The sequence below is a fragment of the Garra rufa genome, chromosome 14 (genome assembly GCF_049309525.1).
Source record: "Garra rufa chromosome 14, GarRuf1.0, whole genome shotgun sequence".
NCBI lineage: Eukaryota > Metazoa > Chordata > Actinopteri > Cypriniformes > Cyprinidae > Garra > Garra rufa.
Window position 1 is genome coordinate 40,303,563 of NC_133374.1, and position 26,522 is coordinate 40,330,084.

At 35.1% G+C, this 26,522-nt stretch overlaps 1 protein-coding gene across 1 annotated transcript; it reads left to right on the forward strand.

Annotated features, from left to right (window-relative positions):
• The first annotated feature begins 497 nt into the window (after positions 1-497).
• Positions 498-26,522, forward strand: LOC141284217 (Fc receptor-like protein 5). Its single transcript, XM_073817221.1, has 15 exons — positions 498-528; positions 984-1,019; positions 5,903-5,983; positions 17,572-17,844; positions 18,585-18,587; positions 23,874-24,005; positions 24,105-24,275; positions 24,371-24,637; positions 24,729-24,971; positions 25,053-25,178; positions 25,330-25,431; positions 25,555-25,611; positions 25,709-25,795; positions 26,041-26,100; positions 26,250-26,522. The coding sequence occupies exons 1-15, from the start codon at positions 498-500 to the stop codon at positions 26,288-26,290; spliced, it is 1,710 nt and encodes a 569-aa protein (XP_073673322.1). The 3' UTR covers positions 26,291-26,522.

A 26,522-nucleotide genomic window follows, 5' to 3' on the forward strand; every position in this document is an offset into this window, starting at 1 on the left:
AGAGAGTACTTGGATAATCCTGCCTCGTGCTCTTCCCTTCAGCCTCAATCCGTAACAATGAACTTGTGGAAAATGGGCATCCGATGACCCCTGTAAGAATAACGGGTTGTATGACTTACTGTCTTATTCATTTGTGGATGTCCCATACACATTTTTTATATATAAAGAGAGAAGATTTTTTTCTTTTAAAACTCCTCCTTAAAACTTAGTTTATATGGTCATCTATTAAATTAAAGTTATAATGTGGAGTGTCATGAGGGTGGAAAAGATAGCCGTTTTTAATACTTAATACAATTTAAAGTTGTATTTATTTTATATTTATGTTTTTGGTCAGATACTTGTACTCTTAATTGAGTAAAATTCTTACTGAGTATCTGTACTTTCACTTGAGTAAAATTTACTTTGTACTAAATGTACTTTTTACACCTCTGCCATCAGGAAGTCTTGAGGCTTTAACACAGTCTGTGTTTTTAACCATCTGTCATTATTCGTTCAGTATGAAGCTCAGGCAACTTCCTTTTGTGCTCTGTGAGTATTGCTTTCTCTGGATGTATTTTAGAGGATGTTAATTTCTCTTACTTTCAAATCCAGCTCTAGTCCGTGATATTTGAGGAAGATGATGAGCTTGAGTAAGCAGGTTTGCAGTTAGTGCTGTTTGTTAAAGAGAAATGCACTTTGTTGTGTTTGTTAAATCAATTTTTTTGTGCTTTGTAATAGTGTTTGTTGAATCCGTTCTGTTGGTTTGTTTTGCGTATATGCTTTAACTACATATTCACTAGCACGCAGTTAGTAAGAGTTACTTTATTCCTCTTCTTGTGATCAAACCCGAAACATGTCTCTCTCTGCTTTGATGCGAAATCTGCAAAATATGAAGCTGAAATATAATTAAGGTGTTTTACAAGCAAAGGAAGAATATACCTTCAAATGGCTAATGTAATATACACGATATTAGCACAATGCTGACATTTTTTGTGTGTTTTTAGTGCTGATTTCAATCGTCCACTCTGGACAAACTGAAGGTGAGTGAATTTGATTACATATTCACATATGAGTGATTCTACACTGTTACGAACCAACTGTGAAAAGGAGTATTATGATTGTATTGATTATTAATAATTTTTTTTAGCAAAAGATGGTTGTGTTATGACTAGAAGAACAAATTACCGTGAACTAACAGCAGTGACAAATATATTTCCTCACATAATAAGAAATTTGTGAAAATGTTTATAAGGCACTAAATAAGTGACTATAACAGCTATAGAACAACACTTTAGTCTAACCTGATATAGCTTGTGTTTGCAATTAACTGTTTATATATTAAAAACAGCTTATTTAATTATTTAATTATTATATTATCAAATTATGTTTAATTTAAAATTGTTGTCATTGTACAGCAAACCCAAAACCTAAAGTGACCATTAAACCTGCTCAACATGTATTCAGAGGAGAGACAGTCACTCTCAGATGTGACATAAATGATGATGGAGTCACTAGCTGGAGCTACTACTGGCATAAAGAAGGTTTACCCAGTGCTTTCAGTTATCGACAGGAACACACATTCAGTTCTGTTACTGAGTCTGACGCAGGTGAATACTCCTGTTATGGATTTAAAGGATCATACGGGTCTCACCGCAGTGATGCAGTTACACTGACAGTATCAGGTGAGTTTGATCATCTCTTCATACACACACAAACACATTCACTGTGTTATTAATGAGTGATTTTTCAGTTTCAGCTCAGTTCCCAGGGCAGTTTTCTTAAATGTTTCTTGAGAGGTTAAAAAGTGATCTTATCCTGATCTCAAAATGAGATGCAGTGCAGTGCAACGTTAGCCTACACTTTTTATTGTCTTGTTTAGGTTCATGTCTTCATGTATGATGACTTTGTGTGTTAAAAGGACATGTCTTTTTATTGTTTTTTTTTTTTTTTTATTTAAATTTTTTTTAACTGGTTTTGCAGTACTATGGACCTGCAGTTTCGTGCTCAATACTTTGTTTATTCAGTTGATAATAGTTCGCTCTTCAGAGATTTAAAGTCTTTTATCTTTAGCTGTTGTGGCTGCAGTTAGTTGTTGTGTTTGTGTCTTTTTTGTCAGTTCTGTTCTTTCCTTCAGTGATTATGTTTGTTAATAGGCTTATTAATGTTGAGATGACTTCATATTTAAAAAATGAAAATAACTGTTGGTTATGTTTTAAGTGAAAGTAAGCAGTTAAAAAAAAACAAAAAAAAACTGGATGTGTATTATTATATTGGATGCATTGTCTCTAATTTACTAGCTGCTATTGGTGTCCTTAATGTTAATCCAACAAAATGAATGAAAGAAAATCACTTACTGCTTTTGACTGAATTTCTTTGTAGTTTTAACTATAATTAATATATATTTAATTTATACAGTGAACACTTTGCACTGCTATTTTACATTCGATTGTTCAGTTCTTGGAGACCTATAAACTTGAATAAACTTAAACATTGTGTAAACAGCACAAATAAATAAATTAAACAAACACATAAAGGAAACTATTTCAAACAGTGCCAACATGTACAACCTGCACCAGTCGCCGCAAACCCCAGCTACAGCCCTGCCTGCACGCTAAAGAGTGCACAGCCTTAAATAGAGTAGCATATAGCTGTAATGGTTTTTGGCCAATCGTCATTCTAACCACAGGCTCCACCCTTCAGCACATTTACTCTCTTTAACAGTCAGAAGCAAAGCATCCTACAAACTAGAAATTTGCTGTAACTCAGTCCATGAATGTGTGTGTGTGTGTGTGTGTGTGTGTGTGTGTGTGTGTGTGTGTGTGTGTGTGTGTGTGTGTGTACATACAATCACATTTATATGGGGATGGACATGTGTATGCAATATATTTACACAATAGTTGATACCCTTATGAGACAAAAATATATGGCTATATTTATTAAAGGAGTAGTTCACTTCCAGAACAAAAATTTACAGATAATGTACTCATCACCCGTGTCTTCCAAGATTTTCATGTCTTTCCCTCTTCAGTTATAAAGAAATTATTATTTTTGAGGAAAACATTTCAGGATTTCGGTCAATATAATGGACTTCTATGGTGCCCGCGAGTTTTAACTTCCAAAATGCAGTTTCAATGCAGCTTCAAAGGGCTCTAACCAATCCCAGCCGAGGAAGAAGGGTCTTATCTAGCAAAACGATCGGTTATTTTCTATGTGTACAATTTATATATTTTTAACCTCAAATGCTTGTCTTATTTAGATCTGTGTGCACTTTGTGTATTCCAGTTCAAGACGCATAGGGTATGTTGAAAATCTCCCATCTTAGTTTCTCCTCCAACTTCAAAATCATCCCACATCGCTGCAGAAGTACAGACCAAGTGTTTACAAAGTGAACGTGCAAAGAAGGTCAAACGCTTTTTAGAAAAAAAGGGAAAACAGCGATGAAGGGTACTTTTTAAGTTAAAGAAGAAAACAAGATGGGAGTTTTTCGACATACCCTATGTGTCTTGACCTGGAATACACAAAGTTCATACAGAGCTAGACAAGACAAGTGTTTGAGGTTAAAAAGTATTGTAATTTTGGAAACACTTTCTATGAAGCCCCTATTTATAATACATTATAAGTGTATTTCTAAGGCATTATAATGAATGCATAATGCATTTAAAAAAAAAAAAAAAACTTATAATATGTTATATCATCTGGTGAATAATCATAACAACAAATATAATACATTGTAATCCTTGAGTATTTAAGGTTATAACTTTTAAGATTATAATTATATACACCCAATGGACGCCATATTAAATCTACTTGATTTATAATGGACTATATCATACATTTATTTTTTTACATGATATTATGTTTTATTTTGATGATCCCTTTAGTCTATTTACTATAAACTTACACTTTCCAGCTACATCTCAACTAACACTGCTTAGAGAATTAGTAGACTTAGGTTAAGGTTAGGCTAAGTAGAAGGTTCACTTACTTGCAAAGTTACTTATAATATAATATAATAGTTTGTCTTTTGGGGAAACATTTTAATTTAGTGTTAGCATATATTTAGCATACTACTAATAATGCAGAGTTACTTATCAAAAAGGGTACCATCAAAATAATCAAACTGATAATACAAGTGTGTCATTACAAATTCATCTCATCTGATGTCCGATCTTAGGGTTTTTGGGAAATATTATTATTATTACTTATAAGTGGTCTTTGTATGCTTTAAGTAAAGTGACATGAGTAACATGGCAAGATATACGACTTATAATACGTTATAACTATGAGGAGGTAATCATGCTCTTAAAAGCTATAACCACAAATAAGTAAAAATTATAATACATTAAAACTGTTCTTATGAATACTCATGAGATGATACAGCATATTATACGTTTATTTTTATTTTTATAATGCATTATGCATTCATTATAATGCTTTAAGAATACCCTTATAATGTATTATAAATACAGGCTTCATAGAAAGTGTTACCATAATTTTTTTTTTTTTTTTTTTTTTTTTTTTTTAAATAACCAATCATTTGGCTAGATAAGACCGTTTTTCCTCAGCTGGGATTGTTTAGAGTGTGAAATGTTTACAGTTAATTTGTTTAATTTTTACTTAATTTTGGTTCCTTTTTCTGTCCTGAACACTAATAAATTTATGGGATTTTTTTGTGGAGCGAAGGGAATATACATTTTTCTAATGTTTGTAAATGTTTCACTTATTTACCATTATTTCAAAATGAAATGATGAAATGTGTCTTCTCACCCCTGGTTTAGAGCCTTTTAAAGCTGCATTTAAACTACATTTTGGAAGTTAACTCACTGGCACCATAGAAGTCCACTATATGGAGAGATATCCTATTTCTTAATATCCTATTATCCTAAAAACATAATTTCTTTATGAAAGACATGAACATCTTAGATTTTTGTTCATAAGTTTTTTAAACCTTTATGACTATTACATGTATTGCTATTTTTTGTCTATATTTTTAAATATTTTTATTTGGATCAATATATAGCCATACATGGTCAACACATTAATTTAATTGCATGGTCAATTGTATTATGTAATTTATCACATTATATTTTGCAGTGTGTTTCTATTTCCATATATTTTTGTTTTATAAGGATTGATCATGTAAATGATTCTTACAGATTGATTTCTTACTTTTCCTTTGAAAACAAGATGCAATAATGATTTACTAGTAAGAGGATGAGATCTGCTGAAAAACTTTACTAACTCATAATAATCCCACTAACTTTATATTGTCAGGTCTCCCTAAACCAACTCTGACTGTTCAGCCACAGAGTTCATTGTTCACTGGAGACTCAGTTACTCTGAGATGTGAGGGGTTTCAGTCACAGAATGGATGGGAGTTTATCTGGAGAAAAGACTCAAACCGTGAATCTATTGAAGCTGCAACTAAAACAATCAGTCCTGTGAAAGTCTCTGATGGAGGAAAGTACAGCTGCAGAGCACGAAGAGGAGGATATTACACAGATTACAGTGAACCAGTGATAGTGACAATATACGGCAAGTATTTCCCTTTTCTAAGAACACAATGACAATGATTTAGCAAGATACTGATTAAGTGACAAAAACTGAACAACACTTCAGACTTGATTTGGTGCTGTTTTACAATTAAGTGTTCATACAGTAAAAAAAAAAAAAAAAATTTGTTAAATTATTTATTGCATCATTTTCATTGTGATTTGTTGTCATTGTACAGAAAAACCAAAACCCAAAGTGACCATTAAACCTGCTCAACATGTATTCAGAGGAGAGTCAGTCACTCTCAGATGTGACATAAATGGTGAAGGAGTCACTAGATGGCGCTACAGCTGGTATAAACAAGGCTCAACCAGTGTTTTCAGTGATCGACAGGAACACACAATCAGGTCTGTTACTGAGTCTGATGCAGGTAAATACTCCTGTGAAGGATCAGAGACAGAAGGATCACGCTGGTCACAAATGAGTGATGCAGTTACACTGACAGTATCAGGTGAGTTTGATCATCTCTTCATACACAGATGTTTAACATGTTATTAATGAATGATTTGCTTCTTTCCCTCACATTATGCAGTGTTTTTTTAAAATGTCCTTACATGGTCTCCAAACCAAGTCTCACAAAAGTTGGCTGGATAGATACTAGATTTAGTGACAGCACCACCTTATGGTCAGAAACAATACCAATTTATCCATCACTATCATTTAATTGTTTATGTAAACTGTGGTATTTGCATATTTTGATCAAGTTCTGGTTCAAGGCTGGTTTTAGAGGGATTTTGGCCACTTGTCCAGCCTAACCTTTTACCCACCTCAGATTTGCTCGAAGTCCTCAATAAGCCTTTTTGGGGGGTTCTAACTCAGAGCTCAAGTTGAGCCTTGGGAGACATCAAGCCAAGTTAATTTACATTTACTAGCAGAACTAAATGGGTAGGCAAACAGGTGAATTGAATGGTGTCTTTTTGACTGCTGGTTTAGATGTAAGTGATGTGATACAAAGCGATGAGCTCTAGGCTATGAATCCAATGTGTGTGGGTTTGAGCATTTGTTGATTGTGAGTCTTTTCATTGTGCCATCAGAATGTAAACTTGTTTGTTTCTGGAATTGTTAATTGCAGCTTTATTGTCTGTGAAATAAATAGACTGTAGCAAGACTAAAGAGTGTTTTTTTCTAATATAATTCAGATATAATCTAATATAATCTAATATCTTCATAACAACAAATATAATACATTGTAATCCTTGAGTATTTAAGGTTATAACTTTTAAGATTATAATTATTTACACACAATGGACACCATATTAAATCTACTTAATTTATAATGGACTATATCATACATTACATTTATTTTTTACATTATATTATGTTTTATTTTGATGGTCCCCTTAGTCTATTTACTATAAGCTTAAACTTTCCAGCTACATCTCAACTAACACTGCTTAGAGAATTAGTAGACTTAGGTTAAGGTTAGGCTAGGTAGAAGGTTCACTTACTTGCAAAGTTACTTATAATATAATATAATAGTTTGTCTTTTGGGGAAACATTTTAATTTAGTGTTAGCATATATTTAGCACACTACTACTCATAATTACTGCTAGCTGACATGGGGTTGCAGAGTTACTTATCAAAAAGGGTACCATCAAAATAATCAAACTGATAATACAAGTGTGTCATTACAAATTCATCTCAACTGATGTCCGATCTTAGGGTTTTTGGGAAATATTATTATTATTACTTATAAGTGGTCTTAAGTAAAGTGACATGAGTAACATGGCAAGAGATGAGACTTATAATACGTTATAACTATGAGGAAGTAATCATACTATTAAAAGCTATAACCACAAATAAGTAAAAAATATAATACATTAAAACTGTTCTTATGAATACTCATGAGATGATACAGCATATTATACGTTTATTTTTATTTTTATAATGCATTATGCATTCATTATAATGCTTTAAGAATACCCTTATAATGTATTATAAATACAGGCCTCATAGAAAGTGTTACCATAATTTTTTTTTTTTTTTTTTTTTTTTTAATAACCAATCATTTGGCTAGATGAGACTGTTTTTCCTCAGCTGGGATTGTTTAGAGTGTTGTATAGAGTGTGAAATGTTTACAGTTAATTTGTTTAATTTTTACTTAATTTTGGTTCCTTTTTCTGTGCTGAACACTACTAAATTTATGGGATTTTTTTGTGGAGCGAGGGGAATATACATTTTTCTAATGTTTGTAAATGTTTCATTTATCTACCATTATTTCAAAATGAAATGATCAAATGTGTCTTATACATCAATCGACTATAATGCAGCTCATCTGTGTCTAAAGTGCGCATGAAAAAATTAGATGGTACAAGTTTCAATAGGTATACATAGGCTAAGGTACAGTAATTTAAAACAAAAATAAAAAGCTTAATATGTCATAAACTAAATTTGTGGACCCTCACTTAATGTGGAAAACTTGATGTGGCCCTCGAATCAAAAAGTTCGCCCACCCCTGGTTTAGAGCCTTTTTTTTTTTTATTTATTTATTTGAGAAAAAAGGGACAATACATATTAATGAACATTTTCACAAATGTAAATATGTCAGATTATAGCCTTAGGCTAATTTCCATCTGCAGACCCCCTGGCAGGTTGGTGTTACACACAAATTAATAAATACATACAGAGCCATATATACAAACTATATACAGAGAGACAAGGACAAAAACAGTGATCACATCATGTTAGAACAAACAATAACAACAAGAGTGAGCAACAAAGGACAAAATAGAAAACCAAAAAGCATCAACTGTATTACACACACCAATTTTGCACAAGCCCTGAATGACCTGATATTGCACTGACCCATATTACACCATTCTATATTGCACTAACCCGCATTACACTGATCCCTATTGAACAACCCATGTTATACTGTCTCTTATCGCACAACCCGTATTGCACTAATAATTGTATTCCTTTTTGTAATGCACTAACTCTGTTTTACGTCTTATATATAATGATTAACTAAACATGATCACATGTTTGTATGTCCCTCAGCCACAGTTTTAAATGACTCCTAAAGGTAGGAAGACTTGTGCTTTCCCTCACTGACAGTGGAATAATATTCCAGAAGCTCACTCCCTGATAGGACAGGACATTCTGTGAAAAGGCGGTCCGCCTAAATGCCAATTCACAATCACCTCTCATAGTGGTTCTAGTCACTCGAGACCCGGCAATACTGCTAGACTTTTGTTTAATAAAATCACTCAATGGTGGAGGCGCCAGACCATGTATAACCTTGTAGATTAGACAGGCTGATTTAAATAATTTGAAATTAGCAAAATTTAAGAACTTATATTTATCTAAAATTTGACAATGGTGATATGACAGAGGTTTCTTATCTAAAATTTTCAATGCTCTTTTGTAGCATACTTCGATTGGCCCAATAGCAGCATGACTCGTATAGGACCAACTTGTGATACAGTACTCAATATGAGCCAGTATCATAGAGTGCAGGAATGTAATCGCTGCTGTATCCGTTAATGATGTACGAATGTGTCTAAAATTCTGTATATTAACATTTACAGTTTTCACTACTTTTTAACGTGTTTTTTAAAGGATAATTTTGAGTCTATTAGCACTCCCAAATACTTAAATTCCTCAACATTAATTAATTCTTGACCACCCATGCGAACTTTTACTCCGCCCACGGTTGTTTTAGGTTTACTAAAAAACATTGATACGGTCTTTTTAACATTAATGCACAAGCATGAATCATTCAGCCATTTTTGTAAGTCATTTAAGGCCAATGAAAGCTGATGGGCTGCATCATCAGCACTTTTAGCTTGTGTAAAAATTACCGTATCGTCTGCATACATAATCATGTCCACATTTTTACACACATTGGGCAAATTATTTACATACAGTGAAAATAGCAGGGGGCCTAAAACTGATCCCTGAGGGACACCTTGCGTATAGTGAAGATAGGGTGACTTACTATTCTTTATTTGCACGCATTGTTTTCTATCTGATAGATAAGACTGTATCCATTTAACGGTTTGATTGCTAAAGTTAAATGTTGACAGTCTCGACAGGAGCATAAGGTGGTTCACAGTATCAAACGCACGTTTAAAGTCAACAAAAACAGCCGCAACACAACTGTTTTTATCTAAATAAGACTTCACCTTCTCAACAAACACACAGACAGCCGTTTCAGTTGAGTGTAGAGATCGAAATCCGAATTGCATAGAATGCAAACCCGGATTGGAAACATTAAGATGTGCAATAATAGAGTTAGCGACCCACTTTTCTGCTATCTTTGAGAAGATAGGGAGTATGCTGATAGGTCGATAATTAGCAGGGTTTAATTTATCACCCGATTTATATATTGGTATGACATTTGCCACCTTCCAACTCAAAGGGACGACTGCCTGCGTGATTGATAAATTAATAAGATGGGTCACAGGCACCAAGATACACGATTTATAATGCTTCAAAAGATTGGTATCAAATCCAAACACATCCCTTGCTTTTGAACTTTTCAATTTAGAGATTATGTTTTCTACTTCATTTTCTGTAATTATTTGAATATTAAACTTTGAATTTTGAGTTGAGGCATCCATATGGAGGTCGGTGTTGCCAATATTTTGTTGAGAGTCACAAGAATTAGAAAAAAGTTGTGCAATTTCATCAATGGTACTTTGGAAATAATCATTCAATTTAGTTGCTAGGCTGAAAGGCTCTGATACCAATTCATTGTCAAATTTGAGTTCAAGGTCTTTATCAGCATTATGCTTATTTTTACCAAGGAGTTTGTTAATATTTTCCCAAATTAGCTTACAATTTCCTTTGGCACCATTAATTACAGTCATGAAAAAATTAGCTTTTGCCATTCTCAAAGTTTGTGTAACTTTATTCCTTGCAGATACAAAATTTAATCGATCAATAGTTAATCCAGATTGTAATGATTTTTTAAGTAGTTTGTCTCTGAGAGTCATAAGCTGTTTACACTCACTATTGATCCAAGGCAAGGAATAAACTCATTTCTTTAAATGACCCGCTTTCTGAAAGTGAGACAGAACCCCTTTAATAGAGGAGGATAGTAGATCACAACATTTATTAGTGTCATCACAAGATAATATATTTGACCAATCAAAATTATTTAAAGCTGCAGCTAAATGTTGTTCTTGGCTCTTTGGAATAAATGTTTGTTTTATATTAGTGCTTTTACTAACACTTCTCAAACGTTTTTTAGTCAACTTTCTAGAGAAGAATATGGCATTGTGGTCAGACAAGCCAGTCAAGAAATTGTATGTTTTTATCATTCTTTCTAGTTTGTTAGAGAACACCAGGTCTATTAAAGTTTTAGAACGATTTGTTATTCTAGTTGGATCACTGATCATTTGTGTTAGTCCAAAATTATCTGTAATTTCTTTCAGTTTCTTTCTATCACTTTTGTTGTCCCAATTTACATTTAAGTCTCCCATTAGAATAACCTCATTATTAAAGTCACAACAACTCAGAAGTACTTTAAATTGATAATAAAAATCTACTTTTGCTGAAGGTGGACGATAAAGACATAAAACAGTAAATGACATTTCTGCTGAAAGTGACACTTTAACTACAACACATTCAATTGAGATTTCATTAGGCCAAACTATTTGTGTACATTTTAGAGAGTCCTTCATATAGAGTAACACCCCTCCCCCCTTTCCTTGATGCCTATCCTTTCTAAAGACATTGTAGCCTTGTAATGATACTACTGCTTGTGGGGAAGAGGGTTTAAGCCAAGTTTCTGAAAGTCCCATGAAATCTACATTTGAGTTAATGAGAAGATGCTCCAATTGTTCCCTCTTAGGGGCCATACTGCGTATGTTCAGATGGCCACCCAAGAGCCCTTTGTTTTTACACTGTGGATCCCATATAGTTCTGGCTTGATTAAGAGTCTGAAATAACTTACATGATCGATGTTTTTTAAATACAGGGTTCCTCTGTGTACGCATGGGTGTAATGAGTTGTGGTGACATACTGGGCTTAGCTGTAATAGGGTCCTGCAGTGGTGGTATTAGCCCAGGGAACTGCTCTAGCCCAGGTAGCAATGGTGGAATTAGCCCAGGAAGCTGTTGTAGCCCAGGTAGCAGTGGTGGATTTAGCCCAGGGAGCTGTTGTAGCCCAGGTAACAGTGGTGGATTTAGCCCAGGGAGCTGTTGTAGCCCAGGTAACAGTGGTGGATTTAGCCCAGGAAGCTGTTGTAGCCCAGGTAGCAGTGGTGGATTTAGCCCAGGGAGCTGTTGTAGCCCAGGTAGCAGTGGTGGATTTAGCCCAGGGAGCTGTTGTAGCCCAGGTAACAGTGGTGGATTTAGCCCAGGAAGCTGTTGTAGCCCAGGTAGCAGTGGTGGATTTAGCCCAGGGAGCTGTTGTAGCCCAGGTAGCAGTGATGGAATTAGCCCAGGAAGCGGTTGTAGCCCAGGTAGCAATGGTGGAATTAGCCCAGGAAGCTGTTGTAGCCCAGGTAGCAGTGATGGAATTGGCCCAGGAAGCTGTTGTAGCCCAGGTAGCAGTGGTGGAATTAGCCCATGAAGCTGTTGTAGCCCAGGTAGCAGTGGTGGAATTAGCCCATGAAGCTGTTGTAGCCCAGGTAGCCGTGGTGGAATTAGCTCAGGAAGCTGTTGTAGCCCAGGTAGCAGAGGAGGAATTAGCCCAGGAATCTGTTGTAGCCCAGGTAGCAGTGGTGGAATTAGCCCAGGAAGCTGTTGTAGCCCAGGTAGCAATGGTGGTATTAGCCCAGAGAACTGCTGTAGCCCAGGCAGCAGAAGTGGTGTTAGCCCAGGGAGCTGCTGTAGCTGTAGCACAGGACTTAAAACAGGTCCAGGGTTTTGCTGAACATCACCAGCCAGAAGTATTATCATCAAAAGATACACAACCCCAGGAGATGATCTAGATGTTGTTTGATCAAGTTTACCTGGGGGCGGCCTAGCATGACCACAATCCAGGATTCTTGCATACAGAAGATGTTGGCTCCTCTTTGCTGGATAGTGAGTTAAGTTATCCATTTTCCTTGGACACGTTAAACTCAAGAGGAGGTAGAAAGTAGTGATGTGACATTTGACACCGAAGCTTCGAAGCTTGTTTCAAAAAAACGAAACATCTCACAGTGAAGCACTGTACCGGAGCTTGATTCGTTTTGTCCATAACCACGTGACCTGTGACGTCCGAAGCTTCGTTTTCGCGCACAACCACGTGACTGCTTCATATTCTGATTCAAATAACGCGAACCCCTTGTGCAAGTATCAAGTGTCATTCAATTTTTGTTAAGAATAAATCATAATACGAATAAATATGTACATGTGTAGTTTTGTGCATATCCATTTTGTAGTTATCCTTGCTTCACAAGCACTTCTAATTAATACTAATATTAGTCAAAATTATTCTTAATTTACTTTGAACATATATGCCTACATGAACCATGCTTATACTTGTATCATTTTATTAAAACGTTTATTTACAGATCAATTCGAGTAAAATTACTGTTTTTCTGACATAGCACAAATAGATCTGTTTGATGAAACTGTCCAAAATCGCTTTAAGATCTGAGACGCGAAAGCAACTTTTTCCACCTTTGTCCACAAGATGTCATTAGTGTGCAACATGTTGAAAAGCTTCGAGTAACGAACCTTTTTATGATACAGTTGATGGGAAAGCCTCGGTGCTTCGAAAAGCTTCATTTTCCCATCACTAGTAGAAAGACAGGAGAAGACCAGACAAGCATGGCACAATCCAAGGGTTTTTGATATACTTTTGTGGCAAACACACAGGACCTGCCAAACACTGTGGCTGCACCCTGGCGGCCATCTTGAATCAGATGACTTGGACTTTTTAAAGCTACATTTAAACTACATTTTGGATGTTCAAACTCACTGGCACCATAGAAGTCCACTATATGGAGAGATATCCTATTTTTTTTTCCTTAAAAAAAACAAAATTTCTTTATGAAAGACATGAACATCTTAGATTTTTGTTCATAAATTTTATAAACCTTTATGACTATTACATGTATTGATATTTTTTGTCTATATTTTTAAATATTTTTATTTGGATCAATATATAGCCATACATGGTCAACACATTAATGTATTTGCATGGTCAATTATATTATGTAATTTATCACATTATATTTTGCAGTGTGTTTCTATTTCCATATATTTGTGTTTTATAAGGATTTTTCCTGTAAATGATTCTTACAGATTGATTTCTTACTTTTCCTTTAAAATCAAGATGCGACTTCTAAGAGGAGGAGATCTGCTGAAAAACTTTACTAACTCATAATCCCACTAACTTTATATTGTCAGGTCTCCCTAAACCAACTCTGACTGTTCAGCCACAGAGTTCAGTGTTCACTGGAGACTCAGTTACTCTGAGATGTGAGGGGTTTCAGTCACAGAATGGATGGGAGTTTATCTGGAGAAAAGACTCAAACCGTGAATCTACTGAAGCTGCAACTAAAACAATCAATCCTGTGAAACTCTCTGATGGAGGAAAGTACAGCTGCAGAGCACGAAGAAGAGGATATTACACAGGTTACAGTGAACCAGTAATAGTGACAATATATGGCAAGTATTTCACTTTTCTCTACTGATTATGTGACAATAACTGAACAACACTTCAGTCTTGTTGTTTTACAATTAAGTGTTCATACAGTAAAAACACATTTTTTTTTATTTGTTAAATTATTTATTGCATCATTTTCATTGTGATTTATCATTGTACAGAGAAACCAAAACCTAAACTGACCATTAAACCTGCTCAACATGTATTCAGAGGAGAGTCAGTCACTCTCAGATGTGACATAAATGGTAAAGCAACCACCAGTTGGCGCTACTACAGGTATAAAGATGGTTCATTCATTGATTTAAGTGATGGACAGGAACACAGAATCAGTTCTGTTACTGAGTTTGATGCAGGTAAATACTCCTGTAAAGGATCAGAAGGATCACGCTGGTCACAAATGAGTGACGCAGTTACACTGACAGTATCAGGTGAGTTTGATCAGCTCTTCATACACAAACAGACACGTTTAACATGTTAATAATGAGTGATTTCTATATTTCATATGCCAGAGCAGTTTTTACAGTTTTTTTCAGTCGCTAACAAGCGTTTCTCCAAACAGTTGTCACATTTTCAAAACTCTAAACACAATTAGCACAGCATCGGTCTTTTATGGCCATACCATTCACACATTTCATGTCGTTTTCACCCAATATGCAGTCAGTGAACACATTTCCACAATGCTTACATTTTCTTAACAGACAAGCTATACCTCCCAACAAAATGATGGATTGTTTTTGTAGTATTTACGAATGTTAACACACAACATCCCACAATAGCAAAAACAATATTCCAAACCTTAGATACAGTATAAAAACCTCTGCTTCTGCAATGATATCAGTTCAATATCAATATCAAAAATATATCTCAGCTGATAATAAACAAACAATTGAATAATTGACACACAGCTGATTTATGTTGGGTAAATTAGGGCCAACCACAGCTGATTCCAGTCTGGCTTACACTCAGAGGCAGTAATTTTTTCTATTACATTTACACTTATACAGTAAAATGAGGACTTTGAGGAGTGATGTTTTGGAAACAGGGTTGGGGTTAATTCAGGAATGGACTCAACAATTCCAATTCAAAGAAGGAAATGGAATTGGAATGGAATTAGAATTGGAATTCAACAACAATTACAGGAAACAGAATTGGAATTGAATTGGAATTACAGGAAGTGGAATTCAATTCAGGGAAATTCCACTGAATTCCATTTATTGCTGTTTCTGAGCATCTATGTGTGATTGCATTTAGATACATACATTTTAACTTTATTTATGATGCTTTACAAATAGCAAGTAATGTATGAAATAGAGTTGATCAAATGCAAGTAAATAATGAGAACTGTACATTATGAATTAATAATTGAATGACAGTAGTGATAAGTTTCTGGATGTACTATACATTCAAAATATGATTAGCACATATGTCTCAACTCACAAAAAAATGAGTCATGTTCATTCATGTATTTCATTCACTTTTTATTGCATCGAATTATTATCAATTCCTGAAATTTGGCATGTGAAATGATCATGCATAACCAACTAAACATGCAGTACTTTGTATTTCTTTTATGTGTTTGTTGTTTATGTGATTTACAATATTTGATGTACTATAAACTAGCAACTCAAGTGGAATTTTTTGGAATTTATTTGATTTCAATTCTGTTTCCTGACATTCCAATTCCTAATCCAATTCCATTCCAGGAAGTGAATTGGAATTTACCATTCATTCTCAATTCAAGATTGCATAGATTAGATACAATAATTTTGTGCTTTTTTAGACCCCCCCCCCCCCCCCTTATTTTTTATCTGGGATTTTTGCTGTTGTTATTTTTATTTATTTATTTATTTTTTTGTTCAGAATGCTCTTGTGTGTTTCATGGATATTTTGTTCACTGTAAGCAATACAGTAAAACTTTTTCTGTTCTACCATACCATGTTTCTACTGTACCTCCTGTTATAGACAGAAAAATAAACTTATTTGCTTTTTACTGGAATGCTTTTGAATGTGAACATTACTGTACATGTGGACAGACCGTTCCCAACCAAGAAATTTAGTGTCAAAACGGTGGATTGCATATTTTGCATGCAAATACCTGTAAAACTGAAACATAAAAAGTCTATGCAGTTTTTGTAATGCCAACAATAGCCAGTATTTTGAAACCTGGTGTACTTTGATTGACTGCATGTACCTTGTGAAGTGAAAACAAGTGTTATTCTTTGACAGAATAATTTCATTTTGAGTCAGATTTCCAGTGTTTTGGTAAAGTTAGTGTGTGCAGAGAAAGATGTGTCCTGTTTTGAAATGAAGAGTTAGTATATATTTAACAAAATGTATTTTTGAGAAGAAAATTATCCATTTGGCCAATTGTGTTTTGTAGGTGCGAGTCTGTGTTAAGAGTTTAGAAAAAGTATCTGAAGTATGGGTAAGCGCTTGTTAGCGATTGAAAAAACTGTAATTGAATTCAATTCACATTTATTTGTATAGCGCATTTCACAATACAAATCATTGCAAAGCAGCTTCACAGAACATTTTAATTTCAACATTACATTTAGGTGAAGCTTATCAGTAGTGACTATGTTCGGTGATGTCATATAGCAAATATGTACAGAGAAAATCATCCAGTTTGTTAATGACATATATTCAAACAAAAAGTATGTCGCGATTAAACTTTTAGAAAAATTTGATAGTTTTGTATGTTGGTTCAGGGTTGGCATCATCTGTTTCCAGGTGTTTAGTCATCTCAGATCTTCATAATGGCTAGATATAGACTGAAGCTTGTGTAATTCCTAGTTACCTCAGGATGCTCAGGGCATCAAAAATAGAGAAAAAGCACCAAATGTGTGTAGCTCCTGTTTTTTGTAAATAACTTTGAACTCTTTCAAAGTAACTAAATCAAATTCTTTATTCCCTATGACAAAAAGGATTATATTTTTTAAAGTATCACTCATCAGATATTGTAAAATATGTTGTCAGCTGTTTCTGCTTCTCCTTAAAAAAGTCCATAAATGTTATACTAAGCCTTTCCTTTCCTTTCCTTTCCTTTCCTTTCCTTTCCTTTCCTTTCCTTTCCTTTCCTTTCCTTTCCTTTCCTTTCGTTATTGGCTGGATGTTTACAACCACTAACAAATTAAACCCTAATGAATTAGTCATAATGTGTCTTGCTAGTTTTATTTTTCTCTATTTCAATAAATGTTGTGGGTTTCATTGGCCTTTTGTTTTGTTGAGAGCACCACTTACTGGTTCGGAATTATGCCATTTCTTTGCCATTTTGAATGATTAATAATTTTAACATTTGTAAACTACTGTACCTTCCTAACACTTCAGTGAATGATGTGTGTCTTTAATTGCTGTTATAGATGTAGGTGGGTCAGTATCTGTGCTATTAAACCAGTTTGTGGGTCTGAACTCCGCCAAGGGAAGTCTTAAAGCTGCATATTTTGTATTATATTACATTATTTATTTATTTTATTGTTTGTTGTTGTACAGAAAGACCAAAACCTAAAGTGACCATTAAACCTGCTCAACATGTATTCAGAGGAGAGACAGTCACTCTCAGATGTGACATAAATGGTGAAGGAGTCACTAGATGGCGCTACAGCTGGTATAAACAAGGTTCAACCAGTGTTTTCAGTGATGAACAGGAACACACATTCAATTCTGTTAATGAGTCTAACGCAGGTAAATACTCCTGTAAAGGATCAGAGACAGAAGGATCACGCTGGTCACAAATGAGTGATGCAGTTACACTGACAGTATCAGGTGAGTTTGATCATCTCTTCATACACAGATGTTTAACATGTTATTAATGAATGATTTGCTTCTTTCCTTCACATTATGCAGTGTTTTTTAAAATGTCCTTACATGGTCTCCAAACCAAGTCTCACAACAGTTGGCTGGATAGATACTAGCTTTAGTGACAGCACCACCTACTGGTCAGAAACAATACCAATTTATCCATCACTATCATTTAATTGTTTATGTAAACTGTGGTATCTGCACATTTTGATCAAGTTCTGGTTCAAGCCTGGTTTTAGAGGGGTTTTGGCCACTTGTCCAGCCTGGCCAGGCTGGGAAACCACCAGCTAAAACCAGCTAAGATCAACCAACCAAACAGGTTTTAGCTGTTTTTTTCAGCAGGGTAATGCAGGTCTTGAGGCCGCAACCCAATTCAGCCTATTAAAACCCTCTGTTCACACTGTTTTTCCTCTTGTCCAGCCCAACCTTTTACCCACCTCAGATTTGCTCGAAGTCCTCAATAAGCCTTTTTGGGAGGTTCTAACTCAGAGCTCAAGTTGAGCCTTGGGAGACATCAAGCCAAGTTAATTTACATTTACTAGCAGAACTAAATGGGTAGGCAAACAGGTGAATTGAATGGTATGTCTTTTTGACTGCTGGATTAGATGTAAGTGATGTGATACAAAGCCATGAGCTCTAGGCTACACAGTAAAGTCCCCAGTGTTAAATCAACACTGCTCAGAGTACATACGGTCCCACTCCAGATAGTGTTAAAGTAACACTGAAGCAGTGTTTAAGCTAACGAGATAATTAGGTGATTAACAAAGTGATGATTGATCATTATTGAAGACACCTGATGTTAATAAGCAGAATCACCAAAGGAGAAAACCAACATTTTTAAGCAACCATTCTAGTGGTCAGTGTTTGCATTAGTTGGGCTCTTGACCCTTAAATATTTAACACTAGATTTTGTTTGGCTGCTGTGTTTGAGTTAAAACAGCCCGACATAAGCTCATGTCATCTCAGGTGATGATTGTGTTTTAACCTATTCATTATTTGATGTAAATTTGATTTTTTTTTGCTTAACCCTCTGGGGCCTGAGGTGTTTTGGGGCCCTGAAGAAGTTTTGACATGCCCTCTCATAATTTATTCATGCCGCAATGCATGATGGGAGTCATGGATGAGTTCTGATTGGCTGCAACACGCTTTTTGATGGTCACCCTCTTTGTGATTCTCACACTGTTTCTTCATGTCTGTGTGTCTTTCTTAAAGTAAACTCTTTTTTCATCATCTGTCTGATTATGCTAAAACTGATTGCTCTTTTGTTCACAGTTTCTTGTAGTCTGTAAGTTAGTGATGGGAAGTTCGGATCATTTTACCGACTCGGATCTTTGAGTCTCGTTTAGCAAAATGAATGAACGAATCTTTTTTTCGAGTCATTTTGTTCATTTTACCAAAATATGACTAAAAAGCTACGTGTTACTTCCATAACACATCTACTGCTTAAACAAACGTTGATCACACTACAAACAAGACAAAACTATAATGTTATTAGAAACAGAAAAGATTAATTCATTGTTTACCTGGGTCTTCAGTCTATGATTAGCTCCCTCGCCTCTATCTGTCTGGGTTTGAGTCGTTCGTTCATCACGTAACAGCCCCATATTAACTTAACTAACGCGATCTGAGCCGGAAACAGAATTGATTAGTTCATCTCTCGAGTCTTTCGGGTTTGAGTCGTTCGTTCATAGTTGCGCAATTGCGCATGCGCGACTGAACGAATCACTCCCGGAGACGACTCGTTCTTCCCGAGTCACATTAAAGATTCGTTCAAAATGAACGAATCGTTCAAGAACGACCCACACTGTAAAAAACAACCTATAGAATCTACTCAATAAAATGAGGTAAACTGATGTAACAATTTGCACTCAGTTTGTTTGGGTAGATTCTGTCCTATATATCTGAGTAAAGAATACCTGAATTTAAGAATCTACTCAATAAAATGGGGTAAACTGATGTAACAATTTACACAGTTTGTTTGGGTAGATTCTATCCTATATATCTGAGTAAAGAATACCTGAATTTATCAGCTAAGAAAAACAAAAAAAAAAAGTAGGTAAAGTCTACACAGCAAAAAGCGCAGTATTAAATGAACTCTCCTAATAGTTTGAGTCCATACTCAGAGTATTAAAATGAACACTGAAGCAGTGTTAGAGTTATTGAGGTAATTAAGTTATTCATTGAGTGGTGATTGACCATTATTAAAGACCTGTGTGATGTTAAAAAGCAGAATCGCCAAAAGGAGAAAATCTAATTTTGTAAGTCACCATTATAGTGGTCAGTGTCAGCATTAGTTTAGCTCTTTACCATTAACTTCTTAACATTAGGTTTTGTTTGGGTGCTCTAATTGAGTTATAACGGTCAGACAAACCAGGAGAAATTAGATTATGTGGTGTTGAACATGCTTTGACAAAGTCATAATATAATGACCTGAATAACTGAGTTATATTTTATTTGTTAATTACACTGGATTAATCAGAGAGGTGTTTATGAAGCTTATTTTTACAAAAATATACACATATTTTAGATATAGACACACAGACATCAACAATCAGCATGAGAATCACAACAATGGTGACCATCAAAAACGTATGTTGTAGCCAATCAAAACTCATCCGTGTCTCCCATCATGCATTGCGGCATGAATAAATTATGAGCTGATTATTTCCGTGATGTTTAGAGTTGATCTGTTTCTGAATATGCTGTTCGTCACCATTGTTGAGATTCATATGCTGATTCCTGATATCTGTGTGTGCCTGAAAGAGCAACTTTTCAAATTTTTTTGATCAGAGGAGCTTGTAAAAATGCCAATAAAAAAAAAGCTTTATTATTATTTTTTGCTGCTGTGAAACCCCAATGCAGTTGTAATAAACAAAGAATATAGAACTGAAAGACTAGACTCTAAACGATTCCAGTGGCTCAAATTAAGCTTATTTTGAACCAGAATTATCACCACTGCATGACTTTTGCTCTTTAGCTTGTCTGGCTGGTTTAGCTAAACAGCTAAACAAAACTTAATGCTAAAAAGCTATAGGTCAAGAGCCCAACTAATGCTAACACTGACCACTATAATGGTGACATAAAAATTTTGTCACCATTAAAGTCTTCAATCATTTTCAATCACCACTCAATGAATCACTTAATTACCTGATTAGCTTTGACACTGCTTCAGTGTTGATTTTAACACTCTGAGTATGGACTCAAATAAACTCCCGGGAGAGTTCATTTAATACTGCGCTTTTTGCTGTGTAGACTTTACCTACTTTTTTTTTTGTTTTTCTTAGCTGATAAATTCAGGTATTCTTTACTCAGATATATAGGATAGAATCTACCCAAACAAACTGTGTAAATTGTTACATCAGTTTACCCCATTTTATTGAGTAGATTCTTAAATTCAGGTATTCTTTACTCAGATATATAGGATAGAATCTACCCAAACAAACTGAGTGCAAATTGTTACATCAGTTTACCTCATTTTATTGAGTAGATTCTATAGGTTGTTTTTTACAGTGCATCACTACTGTAAGTAAAACCTATGTCAAATACTCAAGTCACTATATGATGATTATGTCAAACACAGTCAATGCCACCTGATAACTTTTGCTCTTGGCTTGTCTGGCTGTTATAACTCAGTAATTGCAGCCAAACAAGACCTAATATTGAAGATTTAAGGGTCAAGAGCAGTGGCGCCTCCAGGATTTTTTTCATAGGGTGGCCGAAAGGGGCCAGTAAAAATGTTAGGGTGGCACAATACAATACAAAAAAATGCATGCCTAAATCTGATTGAAGACAATAATTTTTGGCATTATTTCTGGTAGCATATAAAGTTATAGGCTTCAAAACTTCAGTATTACTATGCTCTGCATAGAGCAAAATAGAAAAAAGTAGCTCTGCAATTTAACTGCAAATAACCTTATCTTGGAGTGCAAATTAATTTCAAATGAGATTACAAATAAACAAGAAAGCATAGATGTTTAATCGGCATATTCATCAAAATAGACACAAGCTTAATACAAATACAAGCCCGAGCTTGCCTTCAGCGCAGTTTGAAGAGTTGCGCGATCATGCGCACACAATAGCCTAAAGCTTGCCACGAAGCACAGGCAGAGGTAATTACCATGAATGTGTCGGAGGAAATAGTAAGGTAATATTTAAAAAAAAAAAATTAAGCTGACGATCCTGACACGCCATTTCCTCATTGGACGTGTCTTTAGAGAGAATTAGTGAAAAAAAAAGATTTTGCTTTCGGTTTCGGTTCATTATTGTAAAACGCTTCTGTTCAAGACCAAGACGACAGAAGGAAGCGCATCTTCTATGCAGGGGCGTCGGACAGAGGGTAATAGTGGAACAGAGTACTAGGGGCCTTTGGCGAGGGGGAGCCCATCGCGAACCCCTCCCCTCCCACTGAACTTGGTCTTCTATGTTTTCTTTTTTTATAAAGTCACAAAGTTTAAAGCCCAAAATTAGCTTTCACTTTCCGCATGCACAAACGATTGGATATGGGTCTATCAGCGTACATTTATATAGGTTAAATGTTTAAACTAACAAATATTATATGATTGAACAGTTTAATATCCAGAGATTTTATTTTAGGCAAGTCGTGATTATTTGAGAAGGCTAAATTGATCAAACATAGGCTATGATCGAACAAAAAAAAAATGCTCCAAACGCTTTTCTAAATTAACTTAAAATAATAACGAAACGAAATATAATATAATCTCTTTGTCATTGCATACAAAACTGAACTATTTATGCATGCTTCACGGTGCGGCTGCGCTTGTGAGAGTGCTTGAAATGGCTGCAACTCAAGAGGTAGAGGGGTTGAGAGCGTATTCTACATTACACATCATAGAAGTTTATTATATCTATTTCTAATATTGTGTTTTGTCAATGTCCGTGTTAATTTATAAAATAAAATTATTATTCTTAAAAACTCCACTCTTGCTGGTTGGGGGGGGGGGGGGGGGATGAATCCAAAGTGTGTGGGTCTGAGCATTTGTTGATTGTGAGTCTTTTCATTGTGCCATCAGAATGTAAACTTGTTTGTTTCTGGAATTGTTAATTGCAGCTTTATTGTCTGTGAAATCAATAGACTGTAGCAAGTCTAAAGAGTGTTTTTTCTAATATAATGCAGATATAATCTAATATAATCTAGTATCTTTAGCTAAAAAGCTTTCATAACTTACATCACTAACTTTATATTTTCAGGTCTCCCTAAGCTAACTCTGACTGTTAAGCCACAGAGTTCAGTGTTCACAGGGGACTCAGTTACTCTGAGATGTGAGGGGTTTCAGTCACAGAATGGATGGGAGTTTTTCTGGAGAAAAGACTCAAACCGTGAATCTACTGAAGCTGCAACTAAAACAATCAATCCTGTGAAACTCTCTGATGGAGGAGAGTACAGCTGCAGAGCACGAAGAGGAGAATATTACACAGGTTACAGTGAACCAGTAATAGTGACAATATACGGCAAGTATTTTTGCTTACGTAATACACATATATTTTCATAAAATACTGATTTAATGTGAGACAAAAACGAGAACAAAATTTCAATCTAATCTGATTTAGCATGTTTACAAATTGTAACTGGATTCATACAATACAAACAGCACATTATTTTAATTGTGAATTGTTGTCATTGTACAGAAAGACCAAAACCCAAAGTGACCATTAAACCAGCTCAACATGTATTCAGAGGAGACAAAGTCACTCTCAGATGTGACACAAATGGTGCAGGAGTTACTAACTGGCACTACAGCTGGTATAAAGAAGGTTCATTCAATGTTGTCAGTGATGAACAGGAACACACATTCAGGTCTGTTACTGAGTCTAACGCAGGTAAATACTCCTGTAAAGGATCAGAGACAGAAGGATCACGCAGGTCAAAAATGAGTGATGCAGTTACACTGACAGTATCAGGTGAGTTTGATCATCTCTTCATACACACAAACACACATTTAACATGTTATTAATGAGGGATTTCTCTATTTCAGCTCCCACAACAGTTTTAAGTGTTTCTCCACAGAAGTGGTTGACTGAAGGAGATCCAGTGACTCTGATCTGTGAGGTTTACAGCTTCTCTACAGGCTGGACATTCAGCTGGTTCACTTTAACTGTCTCACCAGGTAAGTTCAAATGTGCTTCATGTAGTAACATTGGAATTAGCAGATGTTAAGTCCAAAATTCTGTTTAATATTGAATACATTGTCTTCATTATTTTACAGAGAACAGTCATCAGTATAATCTGCTCTCAGACAGCAGCAGAGGAGCAGGAGGAAACTACACTGTCAGTTCTGCTGCTCTAAATCACACAGGAGTTTATGCGTGCAGAGCAGAGAGAGAGAAACCAGCCTTTACAACACAGTACAGCAACACACAGCCACTATGGGTCACTGGTGAGGTCAAACAGAACTTAAACTATTGGTTCATATTTGATACAAAGAGTTTCATAGTCAAATCTGAAACTCTAAAGCTGTAATTGTCGTCTCAGGTGTTTCTCCTCCAGTCTCTCTGATCGTCAGTCCCAACAGAACTCAACACTTCACATCTGTCTCTGTCACTCTGAGCTGTGAGGACCAGAGTAACTCTACTGTATGGAGAGTGAGAAGATACACAGACAGTGGACAGCTGGAAGATTGCTCATTACGTCGAGGATCTACATGTACAATCAGCTCCACAAACACATCAGACACTGGAGTGTACTGGTGTGAGTCTGAATATGCAGAGAAACATCATCCTGTTAATATCACTGTACACTGTGAGTCTTTAATATAAATTTTTTTTAGTTATTGTATTGTTAATATAATTACTGTGTATGTAATCAGTGTATGTTTGCTCTGTTTCTGTAGCTGGTGTGATTCTAGAGAGTCCTGTTCATCCTGTGACTGAAGGAGATAATCTGATTCTACGCTGTTTATATCGACATACAACCCCACCAAACCTCAGAGCTGATTTCTATAAAGATGGATCACTCATTCAGAATCAAACCACAGAGATGATCATCACTACTGTCTCAAAGTCACATGAGGGTTTCTACTATTGCAAACACCCAGAGAGAGGAGAGTCACCCAAGAGCTGGATCTCAGTCAGAGGTGAGACTAATAACTATAAACACTATTGAGACATTTCTGTACACTTTACAGCACTAATCTAAATGTAAAAATATATCTCAGCTTCTGCAGACTCAAGATCGTATGGTGTCAAACCCATGATAATTGGAGTTTTGTCAGGACTGACTGTCACATTTTTGATCATTGTCTTCTTGATCTTGCTGTGGCGCAGAAACAGAAACAACAAAGGTTAAATTAAATTGCCTAAATTATTAGTGTGAAGAAAATTATAAAAATCTAAAGAACCTGAAGAACTTTTTGTGGATTGAAAAAGTTCCATTGAAGTTAAAGTTTATTCCTGGATCCACAGATGCCAATAAAACAGTGTATGTTTGTGTAGGTGGAAGATCTCAGTCTCCATCTACTGTCAGTCAACAGCAGAACAACATCCAGACATCAGACCAGAACCAGAGTGAAGCCGGATACAACACACTGCTGTCTGGTCAGTCTTTACCCATTACCCATAAATGAATTCCCATAAATCTTTACAAGCTTAGATGGAAGACACTTATAATAAATATTTCTAATGAATTTCAAAAACTTATATTATATAAATTTATTATAGGAACTACTCATATTTATGACTCTGTTGATGCAACGATTAATAATGGTGAGGACAGTAGTTTATTTATAAAGAAATTGGAAATCAAATCCATCTTTATTACTGTGATATTTGCAAAACAAATCAAATTAAACCAAGTGTCTTTTCCTCATTGCAGACAGTGTAAGTGGGCCTACTGAACACATTTATGCTGAGATTGAACTGGAATCTACAACGAAACAGAAGAAAAAGAAAGAAAACAAAGGTAAACTGAAACAAAAATCTGCGGCTCTTGTGAATTTATGATCATAACAGTTGCAACAATCACTAACAAGTATTTTCCTAAATGTCTGTTTGTGGTTATCATTTTAAAATATAATATATATGTAGAATTAAAATAAATAAATAACTGAATAACATACCTTAGCTGTAGAGCTTTTATAAATATATTCACTTCATATCTCTGTTGGACATACAGTATTAATGATACTAACTGTTGTCATCTTTTAGAGAATAAAACTGAGAGTTCTGACTGCTTTTACTCTGAACTCATGCTGCAAACAGATCAAGGTGAGTCAAACTAATAACATTATTCACAGTTAAAAAGAGAAATGCATTTACAAACCACAATCAAGAATCTAAGAATAAAACCAAATCCAGTCAATAAAAAAAAAAAAAAAAAAAAAAAGTGTATTTTGAAAATATTCATATATTTTCAGGTGCTGGATCTAGTGATGTAACGTATGTTCAGGTAAAATAAAAATGTCCAGTAAAGAAACTTTCCCAGGATACTTATGAGTTTCAGTTGAGACGGACTGGAAAGTGACCAGGATCATCAGTGCTCAATGAAAGAATGACACTTCAGAAAGTTTGCCTGCTAATCATTATTTACTTTGGAGAAAAAAACAATGAAAACTAGAATGATTTTTGTTGGTGTATATTGGCTTGTGAAAAAGTTTTCTTTTCCTGGAAATGTTAAGGAATATTGTGAT